This window comes from Photinus pyralis, unplaced genomic scaffold, assembly GCF_008802855.1.
Source record: "Photinus pyralis isolate 1611_PpyrPB1 unplaced genomic scaffold, Ppyr1.3 Ppyr1.4_LG4, whole genome shotgun sequence".
Taxonomy (NCBI): domain Eukaryota; kingdom Metazoa; phylum Arthropoda; class Insecta; order Coleoptera; family Lampyridae; genus Photinus; species Photinus pyralis.
The window spans coordinates 44,005,898-44,021,131 of record NW_022170511.1 but is presented as its reverse complement, the minus strand read 5'-3'; the positions used below and the strand labels follow the sequence as shown (position 1 = coordinate 44,021,131).

The window sequence follows — 15,234 nt, the reverse complement described above, 5'->3', positions numbered from 1 at the left end:
TCTACCTATGAGATTAGTATAATTTGAATTATTTACAATTTTGTTTACTTTTCTAATGTATTTAATCAGATATTAATAAAGAACGAATACAGAAATGTCTACATTTTATCTATTAATTTGTCCAATTTTTCCAACAAATTTTGTCGTTGGGTCATATTTTCTTCGTATCGTCGCTGACGATTCAACTCTGCAATTTCTCGCGATTTTGTAATTGCTTTGCTGATTAGAGATACATCTTGTTCCATTTTGCGTTTTCCTAATGTTAATAAATTTACATGTGTATCTTATAATATTATATCACTTACGTGAAGTAGTGGCGGACAATGGCTCAGAACATGCAGAAGAAGGTCTGCTTCCTTCGCTTTCTGTACCTGATGAACAAACTGTGGAAAGTGGAGCCATAAATGGCCTATTTTCTAATAGATCATCCATTACCTATAAATTAGAATTAATTGTTAGTCTAATAAATTTAATGTTAAACCTGTAGGTAAGGCCAAGCCCTAGGACTGTTTCCCGACTTGTTGTGATCTTTAATTGACTTAAACGTTCTTTTCAGTCCATTAAACTTGGTCATACACTGTGGCCCAGTAACATCATGTCCTTTATTATTTAATATTTCTGAAATTCTATCCCATGCTTTTTTTGACTTATTTTACCAGACGTAATTAAATTTTCTTTTTCTCTATATAATTCTAATAAAAGAAGGACTGCCTCATGGGACCACTTATATGCTGCAAATAAATAAATAAGTATACCTACTTTGTGAAGGTTGTTGTATTTAAGAAGATTTATTCGTCATTTATTAACATTGAACACTTGAACTATAAAGCCCATACAGAGACTGTTAAATGAATACGGCAGCATGCATGATACAAAAATGCACAAGTACAAGGAGCGGTAGACATGACACATACATAGTCTATTACATTGTTGCCAACAACTATAAAGCCTGCTACACACATGCAAGCAAGTCGTACAATTTGGCTTGTCAAGCTAAGTTGACTGAAAAGTCGGTTGTGGTTTTGAGCTTCCACGCGCACAGACTTAATTCGCGACTTATGGAACAACTTTAGTAGGTAGGTGTCTATCTAGTTAGTTTGAACAATGGCTTCGGATGATATACTTATTGCCACAGCAGTTGCACTGTACGTGAAATCAAAATCAAAAAAACGCTCACGCTGGACTAAGCATTGGTTAACAAAAAGAGGCAAATATTCTCATACCAACTTATTAGATGAATTGAGACTAGAACCTCGCGATTGGTTAAACTACCTTAGAATGGATACCGGTAGTACTTATGAGGAATTACTGTGTAGTGTTGCTCCATTAATTAGAAAGAAAGACACTGTAATGAGAGCTGCAATTACTCCTCACGAAAGATTAACTGCAACGCTGCGATTTCTAGCAACAGGTCGAACTTTCGAAGACTTGAAGTTTTCCGTAATTATATCACCCCAAGCATTGTCGCAGATAATCCCCGAAACATGCAAAGCAATAATAACCGTTCTAAAAGATAAATACATGAAGGTAAGAAACCACGTAAGAAATATTTTATAATTATTACATAGGAATCAAACACACATTGTTATGGTGCGACATTGCTAAAATAGTTTGCCAGTGCCTCCGAGATTGGCGCCTGGTGTTGGCAGTGATCCGGATATATGCTCGCTTGACTAACTCTATTTTGTGTATGGTGCGTATTTTGGGCTGGGGCTAAAGGAGCAACATAATACCCTTCAGGTGCAGGTAACTCAGCAGGTTGAGACACAATGCGAGAGTTTCGCGTTAGGGTTCCACACTGGGCTTCAAAGATACCATCGTTAATAATTTTTGTAAGATAAATTGCTTGTTGTTTCGGCACCTCCCTGAGTTGCTCAGCAACATGGTGTGCAAAGTTATCAAATTCCCTAATTGGATTTGGTGCTTGCAACTTTTGAGCTACAATATCCAGCACGGCGTCTGCCTTCTTCATTCTTTTTCCTCCATTAGAAGATGGTGCCCTAGATCCTGATCTAGAACGGTGAGCCACTACTGTCGTAGATGATGGAGTTCTTGATCTATCCACAGTAGGGGATAGTGGGTCACTTTCATAATCGGAACGTTGCGTTTCATTTGTCTCTTCATTCGACTGTTGCGTTTCCGCTTCCGGACCAAGTGATTGTGTGTTTTGTTCCTTAAAAAGTATACATTCATTAATTTTTTACTTAATTTCAGCTACCTAAGACAGAAAACGATTGGAAAAAAATAGCAAAAGAATTTAATTCCGAATGGCAGTTTCCCACTTGCATCGGCGCAGTAGATGGGAAACATATCCATATCGTTGCACCAAAAGGAAGTGGCTCCTACTATTTTAATTATAAGAAACGGAACAGTATTGTACTGATGGCAATTAGCAACGCCAACTATGAGTTCATTATGTGTGACATCGGCACTAATGGAAGAGTTTCGGATGGTGGAGTGATACGAAACACTACATTTTATGAACTACTTGTGGCAAATAAATTAAAAATTCCGAAAGTTGGTAACGGTGCTTTGCCGTACGTGTTTGTTGCTGATGAAGCGTTTACTCTTCGCCCGGATATGCTAAATCCTTTCAGTCAAAAACAGTTGAATTACGAGCGTAGAATTTTTAACTACAGGTTAAGTAGGGCCAGAAGAATTATAGAAAACGTTTTCGGAATATTGGTAGCCCGGTTTAGAATTTTCCATACTGACATTAACTTAAAATTAGAAACAACAGAGATTGTTACTTTGTGCTGTTGCATTCTCCACAATTTTTTATGCATCAAGAGTTCAAATCATTATATTCCACCAGAAAGTACCGACCAAGAAGACATTGGCAATGCGACCGTTACACCGGGATTGGCATCTCATGGGGTTTTCGATGAATTACAAAGAACACCAACCAATATTTCCGCAAATGCAAAACAAACGAGACAGCAGTATTTAGAGTATTTCAATGGTGTTGGTGCTGTAGAATGGCAAGACCGTATGATAGTACAACGCGAATAAAACAGATTTCGAAATAATATAAATGTTTATTTACTTACCTCCTGCACATCATCACCCTCATCATCAGAAATTGTACTTCTTGAAGGTTTAGGTTCTTCCTGTTCCAACAAAAACGTAAGTAATTCATAATACCACAAAGTTGGTATATATAATTCATCTGTGCCGACCCCAGATCTCTCAGATGCCAAAACCTTGCGATACTCCTTCCGAAAACACGTCCTCAACGAATTAATTTTCTTCACGGCGCTTTCTTTGGTTGCATTTTTTTCCACTTCTTCAAGTTTTTTTACTAATTTTGCATACGCAGCATTCTTCTTCTGTTTATTACTGTAGTCCTTACTTTTTATTTGCCACAGGCACGGGTTTTCCCGGTACATCTCGATAAATTCCGTTAGGAAATCTCGGGATAGACTTCTTAGATCGGCCATGTTGTTGCAGTGAACGCTCTGTTTTACTCAAGTTCGCCGATTCTGCCGTGTTCGCATACACACGTCTCGACTTGCAGTACGATTTAACTGTACGCAATCGGTTTTGTCCGATTTCACGCATGCCCAACTTCTAGCCCAACTCAAGCTCCGACTTGCTCTACACACACACTTGCAAGTTGTACGATTTGGTCTGTTCAAGCCAAGTTGTACGACTTGCTTGCATGTGTGTAGCAGGCTTAACAAATATATATATACAGAGTTCAACACTTTGACCTATAAGTGTTTATGCTTACCGTTCACAGGAATGTCCTCCGATACCTGCTTTACTGGTTCCTCTTCATCTATAATACATACACTAATAGTTAATCATGTAAATAAAGAAAATGTAACAATTACTCGAGCATCCAGCATCATTGGAACTTGTCCCTTGAATTTCTCGCTGCAAAATTTGGTGGGCAAAAGTTATATCTAAAACAGAAAAACAATTTTAGATTCTAGTTAACAGGTCTTAATTTGTACATACCTGCATCGCATAGAGAAAGTTCTATTTCACTTGCAAGTTTGGCGCAAGTTCTAGTAACTTTTCTAGTAATTTTGTCAATACCACAATTTGTTTGGTTTCGCGTGTGTTATTTTGTGTGTTTTTTTTAATAGCAAGCGCCACCACATAACAAGCTGTAGCCAGCTTAATTTCCTTTTGTTTGCTCATACCTAATGGTCAATTTTATTAAGTTTCAAGAATAACCTTCTGTGTAAACAAACTGAAAAGTTTCAATTTTTGAAAAATATGTTGTCAGTACTGCAACACTTTTCTGAACTTGCACAAAAGTTGCAACACAATTGCATAACCGTGCAATGCAAGGCAATTTTAGATTGCATAGCACAAGCCTTGCATTGCACTAAAATTGCCTAATGTAAAGCGGCTTTTAGTCTCCTTGAACGTTGAAATCGTTTACCACGAGCATAAGCGCTATTTAGCGAATTAGTATTTTACTCGAACGCACCCTTACTAGAGAGGATGACGTCAGACAAGCTCGTTTTACTCTCCAGCTCCACTGCAGTCGAAAACGTTATTAGTTACCGAACGCACCTCAATTTATAGCGAAAACCGTATTGTACATATGTTTTGAAGTCGCTTCTATTACAGTATGGATATCTATGTTTATTTTGTTGGAATAGTTTACTTCGTCAGTTGGCAGCAGTGAAAACAAACACCACGTTGTTTATATTTTAAAAGTTGACCTTGTTTACGTTTTAAGCCGGCGTTTAACGGTTTCATTAAACGAACATTAGTAGATATTAGATTAGAATTTTACGTTGAAAAATGTCTGATTGGGAAAACATAGAATGTGGGTATAACGCTTGGGAAGAGACTATGAACTTTGGAACAAGGTGTCTCGGTGGCTTGGACGATTTGCACGAAACTAGCACATTAGCTGTTATTCAAAGCTCGGATGGGGTAAGCTATTGTAAGACTACTGTTGTGTGTTCCTATCGTTTTCTAGGGTACCACAACGTTACCGACCATTCACTCGCTGGTAAACAACGGATCTGTTCTTTTTTCCATCAATAAATCGCTTCGTAGCTTTCAAGACTTGCACTGCACAGTCTTGAGTTTAAATAATACTTTTGACGATATTATTGATACATTTTCCATTAATTTAAATGGAACTTTGCTGTGTGTTTGTTTGCGTAGTGGACTTGTTATTGTGTTCGACATTGAGAGTGAACCACAAGTACTGTTTCAGAAGTAAGTTTTTTTTATACCTATATGGGGATTTTTTCTTTTGTTGGTTTCAGGATTGTTTGTGAGAATAATGATAAGGAACAGGCCTTCTTTATCAAATCCATACCAGTTCAAACTAGGACAGAAAATCTTACTTTTTATATAATTAATCGGACCGGAAAAATTCACAGGTGAGTCTGTGTGTAGTATTGCTTTAAAAGAAGATTAAATTGTAAGTAGACCGTATTCGTCCAATACTAATAACAAATGTTGGATGTTTCAACACCTGTTGCGCTTTGCCAAACCATCAATACTGAGCTGAGGAGGAAGTTTCAATAATATCAGTAATATTGATAGTGTAACAGTCCACTTAAGATGATTCACGGGATGATTCAGTTGGGGTCGTAGAGAGAACCCAATTTGTTTTTACGGTATGTTAACATACCTGTATCTGATACAATAGAATCAGTAGCCCAACATGCCAATGTTCCAATGGGTACCTTTAGCTGACAGCTGTTTAACCTTCCTGAACACGCGCTTTATTTTGGAACATGCATACCCGCTGCTGACTGACGCTCCGCAGTAGTTTAATTGATGTGTATGTAAAATCTAACAAACGTTTATTGAAGAAATGATGTTTATTTGCTACTAATGTACTATAAAAAAATTGTATTATACATACAAGAAACATTACAAAAAGGTATGGTAAAAAATAAAATGGTGTCTATGCATGCTCAATGTGTTCTGAAAAACAATCAAGACAAAGGTGTAAAGTGTGTTCACCACAGATGAATTTAAAACATTTTTTGCAAGTTATTCTTGTTGGCCGATTCTTTCTCCTGTCACAGTAACTGCAACGTCCTCGTGTAGCGACTGGAGGTTCTTGATTTGGTGCAGGTACTCCTGTAAGCTCCTTTATTCGGTCTTTCATAGTCCTTGGTAAATTTTGGGTTTGCAGTCTTGTTCTTAGGTGGTTTTCGATAAGAAAGAATGATAGTGTTTTAAGAAATTTTCTCCTGGTCATTTGAATGTCAATATTATTTGAGAAGTACAGAACCATTGAATTAATACCAGCTACATTCAAAATGGCGTAAAAAATTACCATGGGCCACCTTCGAGTGTTTCGAGCACAATTATAAGACGCACATAGTTTGTCCACAGTATCAACGCCGCCTTTACTGGCATTATAATCTAAAATCATCTCCGGTTTCCCACTTGGACTTACTATATCATCATGATGTAAACTGGATATCAACAACACATTTTTCTTAGGTTTTGGCATGTATGATACCAGCGTAAGATCCTTTTGGAATCCAAATATGCTGGAACCAATTGGTCTGCCAGTAGGCTTAGAAAACTCGATTGGGAGTTCCCGCTTATTTTTACGTATAGTTCCTAAGAAAGTAAGCTTATACTCATTGAGAAGGCGGTGGATTAAATCGACTCCAGTGAACCAGTTGTCACATGTTACATTCCTACAGGATCCTCTAATGGGCTCACACAGTCTTCTAACAACTTCCGATGCGGAGTTGTGTGTAGCGTACGGGCCATCCGGTTGTTTTCCCAGGTACACTTCCATATTTACCGTGTAATATGTTTTTGAGTCAGCAAGTGCAAATATCTTGATCCCATATTTATTAGGCTTGCTGGGGATATACTGCCTAAAAGCACACCTACCCCTAAAAGCCTCTAGCTTTTCGTCGATGGTGATGTTTTCAAATGGCGAATAGGCGAGTTTGCATTTGCTTACAAACGTATCAAAAAAGTCCCTGATCGGCGCAAGTTTGTCCACCCTTTTTCGTTCATCGCGAGTCTCCATATCATCAAATCTTAGATTTTGTAATAAAAATAGGAACCTATTTTTCCCCATTACCAGACGAAAAATTTCTATACCCGTTCCTTGGTTATTCCATAAATCTTCAACATTCAAGCGATTCGATTTTAATGCGCCAGCCAAATATAGAAGACCAATTAGTGCTTGAATTTCCGTAATATCTGTAAGTTTCGCGTCTCTTTCCCTAGCGTAGTTATCACGTACACTTTCAATGTGTTTGTTGGTGTACGCAACAACGGCTCTGAGAATATCAGCATCAAGAAAATGCTGCCAAATATCTAACATAGATTTCGTACCCTTCATGGCGGGTTTAGCGCCTGGCATGTCTGAAATTTTGTTTACTGCTCTCGTTCTCACGTTTTTTCTTGGACAATGTTTGTTCCACTTCGATTGATTATCTTTTCCAAGAAAATAAAGGGCCGAATCATCATTATCATCAACGTCGTCATCTGAAATATCTTGCTCGGTATCGCTATTGTGGTCATCTGTTTCTAAGATATCTTCTTCATCTGGATCCGATGCATCATCATAATGTATGGCGGTCACGTCATTGTCATCCTCCAGCAAACATTCTTCCATTAGTGCTGCCAATCGTGCCTGTTCCCTTTCATACAACGCCATCCTGTAAAACAATAACCCAGTAACGCTATAAATACAGAACTTAAATGTTACTAGTATGTACTTACTTGAAAAATAAACACGTTGTGAGTCGCTGACTATTATAACCTTAGAGTATAGAATGAAACAGAGGGAGCATTGCTCAAGTTTGGGGGATTTGACCTTGTAGCCATGAAGTGTGAGAGGGGAACCTCGTTTAGGTTAGGCAACTTGTGATACTATGAACACTTTTCAACTTACATCAATGGGAAAAATAAGCTTTCGGTAACAATTTTTTTTATTTAAAGAAGCATATATCTTTTTTAAAATAAATTTTAAACACGGATGCAATAAATATACTTAACTTAAAATCTAACAGCCTTGAAACAAAATTAATTTGTTATATACCTGTCGCTTTGAATTAGTGGTGTCTGTATATCTTTTTGATACATAATGTAAACGAACTACAATGTAAGATTCTGCAACTGCACGTATTAATTGTATGACATGATTTTCAATGGCAATGTGGCTTAATACATGATCTGAGAGACCAATAAATATTGGTTTATTTAAATAGACCTTTAAAACTTTTCCAACAAGGAATAAACATGAAAATTTTTTCAACAACATTTTTCCACCACTTTCTTCTAGTGCTCTTTTAAGAATAGTTTCAGAAGTCATACATATGTTTATTACATCATCGGATGGAGATATTAAACCACCTTTATCTCTCAGTGCAATCAAGGGTACATTTTGTACTGAAGACGTTAATGCTTCAATACACTCTTCACATTTAATTTTTTTTAACAACTTTCTCACAACAAATCCTCCCATATAGGCAACTATTTGTTTTGTAAATTCTGTTAATTGTCCTGGAAGTTGAACGTAATTGTGATCCGTAATATCATCGTAGACATCCAAATCATCTAAAAATTTAGCAAACATTAAAGTGGAAAAGCGACTTATCAACTTACCATCTGTATGTGTTTTTTTAAAGCATGTTTCGTTAATAATCTCTACTGCTCTGGTACTTTCACGTGTACTAGAACAATGTAAAATACTAAAGCACTCTAAAGGAACACAATTTCCATTACTCGAGTTTTTAAATTCTGCTTGAATTAGCAATTTTTTGAACGCAGATTTAAACTGACGAGCTGTGGGATTATTATTAAATCCAGTGTGGGCCCTTATGGCTGAGAAAAAAAGTTCAACATGATCTTGAGACATCTTGTATGTGGGTATATAAGCCAATAATTTCTTTGATAAAATCATTTCATGTACCATTAATTTTAGTGATTCAATGCAAATCATAAAACCAAGAAATCCAGTCCTTCGATTTGAATATATCACAGAACTTGTACTGATCAAATCAAACTTTAATCCTTGAATATACTTTTGTAGTTTGTCAAGCTCATTAAATAAATATTCAAAATTGTTTGCATTTATTGGCTTTTTGAAATCAAATTGCTTGATACTTCTGCTATTCATTATATCAAATAAATTATTGAAATTATCTAAAAACGTAATAGTTCCTGTTGACTCCTTAAATTCTTGCATCTGTAATTTATCTTTGCAAATACTCAATGCAACAGCTACTGAACGTGATAAAAGCTGAGTAACTAATTTAACTTTCATTTTTTGGTTTTGAAAATGTATGTGAACACCTCTCAACTTATTTGCTAAATGCAGACCCTCCTTGTCTTGTAGGTCATGTAATTTTTCCAAAAGATTCCATTCTATTTTAGAATTTTGGCTATCGTATAAAACTTTTTTGTCAGCTAAAGCATTCCGCACAAGTTTTAACATATGAGGAGGATCCGGGAAGACATACACACGTTCCTTGGTAACAGGGTGACTAAAATAAAATTTTACAGTCTTAACAATTTATGTACACATTGATTTTCTTACCTAAAATATGGTTTTAATTGCAAATCAGTATTGATTTGACATCCCAGGTTGGTCATTAGGGAAAAATTGGTAGACAATCCATCGAATGTTATAGAAATAACATTTACTCCTGTTTCTTGCAGTAAAGTTAAGCACGTCCTAATAAGACTTGATTTTTGATCAACGCCTAATCCAGCTGTTAAAAAATAGCCAACTGGTACTTTCCAATTGCTGTTAATGCTTACAAGCATAAAAACAAGAGCCTCCTTAGCAACTGTACTCTCATCAACATCAACATTGGCACCCATATCAAGAAAACCATGGTAAAGTAATCCATCATATTCAATTTTTCGACGTATTGACATTTCATCAAAAACAAGGCTAGCAACAATTTTGTATGGTGTATTTGCTGCTTTCATTTTAATGGCCTGCAGTGCTTCAAAACTAAAGCCTGGTTTTGCATCAATAGATCGGTACCATCTAGAAATTGTTTTTGGATGAGGGAGACATGTATCAAATTGATCACGCACATAGCGATATGATGCAGGACTGTAATAATGCAACGTTAGTGCAAATTTTCGTAATTCTGGAGGATATTTTTGTGCAATTCGTAAATTTTTTCTTTTACTTGCTTGACGGTGTAATAATTGAGCACTCTCTTTACTTAACATATCTAAGCAAGGGATGTTGGCAGTATCACTAGGAAATTGCGTTTTTAAAGCTTTTATGACATTGTTCATAGTGGCTACTTTTTTAGAACTTCTCCGTTTTGCTTGCTGCAACATTTTAATTTTACGTTGTGCTTTGAGTAATTGGCCACTTAATTTTGTAATAGTGGATTTTAACAATGTACACGATGAGCATATAGTGTTGAAACTTCTGCTAGATTGAGTGTTGTTTTCTATAGCATGACACACAGTTTCATTCGTATCAAATCCAACTTCCATTGTTTCAATTATTGTCTCAGCCGAAGTCTCAGTTTCTTCAACATTTTCTACAATTGATGGCTTTTGGATAACAGCCAATGGAATTCGATTCTTGGGAGACTTACGAATTTTTTGTATCTAAAATAAAATTATAGTAGATTCTGTATGGAATCTTACAGTGCAATTTACCTTTTGAAGATACAGAGGATAGTCCTTAAAAACAGATGGTACAGCTGACATTTTGAGCTTGCAGATATTAGCAGAGTTAATAAAGTCTGTTGTACGAAAATGTGCAGAGCAGACCACACTGTTATTAGAAGGTTCCCAATTTTCTCGTCGAATAGCATTTTTCCACCGTTGTTTTCTTTCAGCGTCTTTTGGAAAGCTAGGTAACACATTTAGAAATTAGACAGCTGTTAAGTGAAATGTTAGTTATATAAAAAATCGTTTTAAAACAGCAATTTGAGTGGATGTAAATTTAACCTTACATGTGAAAGGTGATCTTATTTTCGTTTTCTTCTTTTATTTGGCGTTTACTCGGTTTACTGGATCTATTAGTGCAAAACACGACACAACAACCCACCATTTTAACACTTGTCTGAACTTTAAAATCAAATATATAAACCACAAATGTTTATTAACGTAACACGTCCGTAAACGGCAATATCAAAAACTGTTCATACTAACGTATAGTTGGTTGCCTAACTGTAATAACCCCTTCTGACTTCACGTTATTTCTCTTATGCTCGCTCTATTCATTTCTTATACTCTAAGATTATAACTGCAGCACACGCTGCGGACTCACAGTCCGCAAATAACAATAAAAAAGTACACAAGTACACCACTCCACAACTAAGTTAGTACTAAGCTTCGAGGTCTTATAACGAACAGCTATTGGGCTGGGGCAACCCCACTCCCTTCGCATTAAGTAGATAAACCTATAAAATAAATGGTGCGGAGCGTGTGCTTGAAGGTTAATAATGAATATATTGGAACAAACTTCTTATTTATTTATTTAAAGTTAATAATAAAAAAAATTATAACAATACAGTTGTGGTTCAGTAAAAGAGCATTTAACATAGGCTTACCAGATATTAATTTAGAAAACATTTGTACGTTGTATAGATGGCAGTGCATGAAATATACAGGCACCACATATATTCCATGCTCTACTGCTACATAACGCAAAAGGTACTGTACCAGGTATCTAATAATCACACGATATTACCACGACAGGAGAAGACAAATTTTATTTTAATAAGCTGTATAATACATTGGATAAAAGCGAAAAATAGTTATATACATAATAATAATAATAATAATAATAATAATCTTTATTCCTGTTTACACGCAATAGCACTTACATTTGTCAACTAGTTTCTTAAAAATTAAAATATATAACACACTATATCACACATAATATAGACAAACAACACAACTTCAGTTTATGCCACCACCTGTGTGTAAAATATTGGTAAAGCCTTCAGTTAAACATTCATGCACTGAAAAATATGCCTTATCAAATAGGTATTTCTTAATTATTGTTTTTAATTGTTTTTTGTTATACATTCGAACATTTACAGGCAGTAAATTAAATATTTTTTGAGATAGGTAGTCATGGTTATTTTGAATGTTTGCTAATCTACAGTAATCCACTCTAATGTTGTTCTTATTCCTAGTATTGTAACTATGCAGTTCAGATTGAATTTTGTATTTGGCATGGTTCATTTTAGCAAATAATAGTATATTAAGATACAAGTGTATAATCAAGTCTTTAAAGCACGCGCAACGAGTTTAAGGGCACGACGCAAAGCGGAGTGCCTTTAACGTTGCAAGTGCTTTAAAGACCAATTATACACGTGTATCTTATAGTATTTTTATTATACCTGCAGTATAATTTAAAAATAGGAAATACAATGAAATCATATTGACGTTATACTCGAATACATGTCTAATTAAGTGGGCTGGGTGTTCGTAATTTCACGATTGCCATGGAAATGTCACTTGACGTTTGCTTATAAAAATCATCGTCTTTGTGAATTAAACGATTTCCGTTGAAAAAGATAATACACCGCCCATTAAATCGATTGTTGTAAAATCTAAACAAACGTTGGTAGGTGTAAAATCCAACTCCAGTAAAGCCTTTTTTAAAGAATATGAAAAGTTGTTTCCATGGACGAATAGGAAGTTACTTACGAATACAGTCTTAAATGCATCCATAATGCTGGCATATATGAAGGAAATGTCAAAGGTATTTAAATCTTCTATATTTTGGTGCATTCATTCAAAACTTTAAAGCAATGCTGCGATTAAAAAGTGGAACAGATTTGGAAGCATACCCTAAATTACGCGCGTTTGTGAAAGCTTCAACCAAAGGATAGCTACAAAAGCCAAACAAATGTTCTGCATTTACAGAAAGCGACCTAAAAGGATTTTTTGCGCGATCGGTCATTTCTGACTAAATTACCATGGGTGTTTCCATGACAGTAGGTAGAATTTACCAGTTGCTATGATTACGACGACGTCAAAATTACTTACCGATCTAAAAACAGAACAGCAAAAATACTTACCGACGCCTTTTTAAAAATCAACAGTCTTACATTACATTTAATCTTTAATTATTGTTAGGTACATTAAACGTACAATTTGTGCTGTTGTTTCCTATAGCAAGACGCTCATAAAGTCATAAAGGAAGTTCAAAGCTAGTAAACTACATCAGACACATGCACATTTTTATGAAATTATTAACTTCAATTTTGACAAATAAACTGGTTACCTAGTGATATACACCATACCACTTCGATCATTTCGATTTATTCTGCTCGTTAATTTCTTAGTGCATATTTATATTGGTTGCATAAATTTAATTTCGATCGCGCAAAAAATGTTATAAGCACGTCGAACGTTAAGGGTTACCGTTCTCAGACAATAATTGGAGTCGTCGCTTCGCTCCTCCTCCAAACAATTGTCTTCGAACGGTAAAAATCCCTTACCGTTCTCCATACTTAATATACTATTTTTATTGCATCCAGATGACAGTTTCAAAAGTCACACTTGAAGTATCGTTACTTAGCAACTTTAAAGCACGTGTGTTTTAAAGGCCCTTTTTCGCACGCATTTGAGTGTTTAAAACAGAGATTGTGATTCAGGTATAATAAAAAATACATTCCAACACGTATATGGATGGCAGCGTTAATATTTTAAGCGAACGGAATGATTTCCTGCATTCGTCTCTATAGGGTACAGAGTCAAGTATCCTTACAGCTCGTCTCTGAAGTGCAAAAACATCTGTTATACATACAGGGTGATTCCTATAGTACCTGCCACCGTTTGGGAGCGTGTAGGTGGTGCGTAGGGGAGTATTTTGATATAGGACACTTGGGGTCGGAAATCTAAAATAAGGGTGCCAGAGCCAAATTTACCTTCTGGAATTTCGCGCCTGTAGGTAGGCAACCCAACCGGCCGGCGGTGCACACGGAGCGATCTCAGGCGGCGATGTGTGGCTGACACTTGATCAGAATTTTGTTTAAACCCACGAAATCCCGTCTGCAACGACGCGTATCAAGTGAATAAACACTATGGCAATAGTATAATAATAGTTGGCTAGATGTAGGAAGTGCATTGAGAACAACGGTGGCCACGTTGAACACTTGTAAACGTTATTGCTTTTGACTGTCGTTTTCCCTCCTTCCCTCCCATGTCGCTTCCTCGCGCTAACTCGCTCTGCATCGCTCCGCGCGAAACGTCGGTCGGTTGGGTTGCCTACATACAGGCGTGAAATTCCAGAAGATAAATTTGGTTCTGGCGCCCTTATTTTAGATTTCCGACCCCAAGTGTCCTATATCAAAATACTCCCCTAGGCACCCCCTATACGCTCCCAAACGGTGGCAGGTACTATAGGAATCACCCTGTATATTATAATACATATATATACTTATATCTATTAAAACATTATTCTACGTATTTTTCATCGGATGTGATAGTGTTTAGTAATTTTTCATTTTCTAAGACATAGTTATAGAATCCTTTGCAAGTTTTTCCATAATTATGTTTCACCATGATATCGGCTTCAATGGTTTTCAAAGATAATTGGCTTCTATCTTTTCCCCAAGCTTGAAACATCAAACTGAACATTCGTTCATTAATTGCATTTGAATGAGGCAGTCTGGCAAGCCTAATTAACATAATCAAAAACACAGTAAACTTAAGTCCTAAGTAATTAGATTTTACTAAAAAAGTTTTTTCTTTTCCTGTAGACTGGTAATAGGTAACTTAAAATATCTTAATCTTTCTCCCATTGTAACTATCTTTGGATTATCCAAAATTCCAGTAATTTGAGATTTGTTTCAAAGATATACGAGAAATATCCTTTTCATTAGCAACAATTAATGTAGTTGTATTATTGCCCATGCAATTTAAAGCCATAACGCCAATATTATCCTGATTAATGATCTCTTGAATGATGCATACATAGATCTCTGCGCATTTCGTTTTCCTCCCATAAAAGAAACCAAAACGTAATATCCACTTTTTAGCTGACTAATTATAGCAATCGGCTTTATGTTTTCTTTTTCTTCAGCTACATCCTTGATTTCTACTTTCCAAATGGAATCATCTAATTTGGCGTACCTATTCAGGAATTTGATCTTATTGATTTGACTCATCTGATTCTTGTTTTTTAGTCTTTTTCTTTCTAGTTTTACTTTCTTCCAGCTTTTTTTTTTATTTTCCCTGTTTTCCTCCCTTATTGCTTTCCTTCCACCAAGCTATGGGGTTGCAACAACTAGCTGCTTTCCATATGTGACTCCATCATCACAGTTCACA

General features: G+C 35.9%; 3 protein-coding genes across 9 annotated transcripts in view; 1 reads left to right on the top strand and 2 right to left on the bottom strand.

Annotated features, from left to right (window-relative positions):
* Positions 1–48: 48 nt before the first annotated feature.
* On the bottom strand, positions 49–4,366 carry LOC116169675. 7 transcript variants are annotated; one of them, XR_004145030.1, is made up of 6 exons: positions 3,964–4,295; positions 3,837–3,908; positions 3,734–3,781; positions 482–731; positions 306–435; positions 52–256 (listed from the first exon to the last, which is right to left on the bottom strand). XR_004145030.1 is itself a non-coding variant. In XM_031485823.1 (5 exons), exons 3-4 carry the CDS (start codon positions 3,438–3,440, stop codon positions 1,586–1,588), a joined length of 978 nt encoding a protein of 325 aa, XP_031341683.1. In that variant the 5' UTR covers positions 3,441–3,781; positions 3,837–3,908; positions 3,964–4,366; the 3' UTR covers positions 647–731; positions 1,565–1,585. The 7 variants fall into 7 exon arrangements, 3 of the variants coding, with proteins under 3 accessions (XP_031341683.1, XP_031341682.1, XP_031341684.1); XR_004145028.1 differs by lacking the exons at positions 52–256; positions 306–435 and adding exons at positions 1,273–1,506; positions 1,565–2,173 and having other exon boundaries at positions 647–731; positions 3,051–3,781; positions 3,964–4,366; XR_004145029.1 differs by lacking the exons at positions 52–256; positions 306–435 and adding exons at positions 1,273–2,173; positions 3,051–3,675 and having other exon boundaries at positions 647–731; positions 3,964–4,366.
* Positions 4,367–4,642: 276 nt separating this feature from the next.
* LOC116169672 overlaps positions 4,643–15,234 on the top strand; it is a 44,607-nt gene continuing 34,015 nt past the window's right edge. Inside the window, exons 1-3 of the mRNA XM_031485820.1 lie at positions 4,643–4,899; positions 4,946–5,190; positions 5,241–5,357. Of these exons, the coding sequence (XP_031341680.1) occupies positions 4,765–4,899; positions 4,946–5,190; positions 5,241–5,357 (497 nt within the window). The 5' untranslated portion in view covers positions 4,643–4,764. The remainder of the gene's footprint in view (positions 4,900–4,945; positions 5,191–5,240; positions 5,358–15,234) is intronic.
* Positions 5,653–11,236, bottom strand: LOC116169674 (piggyBac transposable element-derived protein 4-like). Its single transcript, XM_031485821.1, has 3 exons — positions 11,193–11,236; positions 7,687–7,726; positions 5,653–7,622 (listed from the first exon to the last, which is right to left on the bottom strand). Exon 3 carries the CDS (start codon positions 7,619–7,621, stop codon positions 5,891–5,893), a length of 1,731 nt encoding a protein of 576 aa, XP_031341681.1. The 5' UTR covers position 7,622; positions 7,687–7,726; positions 11,193–11,236; the 3' UTR covers positions 5,653–5,890.

Excerpts from the sequence above, each read along its gene's own strand:
- LOC116169675 (XM_031485823.1), bottom strand. The coding sequence starts at position 3,440 with ATGGCCGATCTAAGAAGTCTATCCCGAGATTTCCTAACGGAATTTATC. Across the intron at positions 2,174-3,050 it reads AGGGTGATGATGTGCAGGAG|GAACAAAACACACAATCACT; the intron begins GTAAGTAAATAA and ends ATACTTTTTAAG.
- LOC116169674 (XM_031485821.1), bottom strand. The coding sequence starts at position 7,621 with ATGGCGTTGTATGAAAGGGAACAGGCACGATTGGCAGCACTAATGGAA.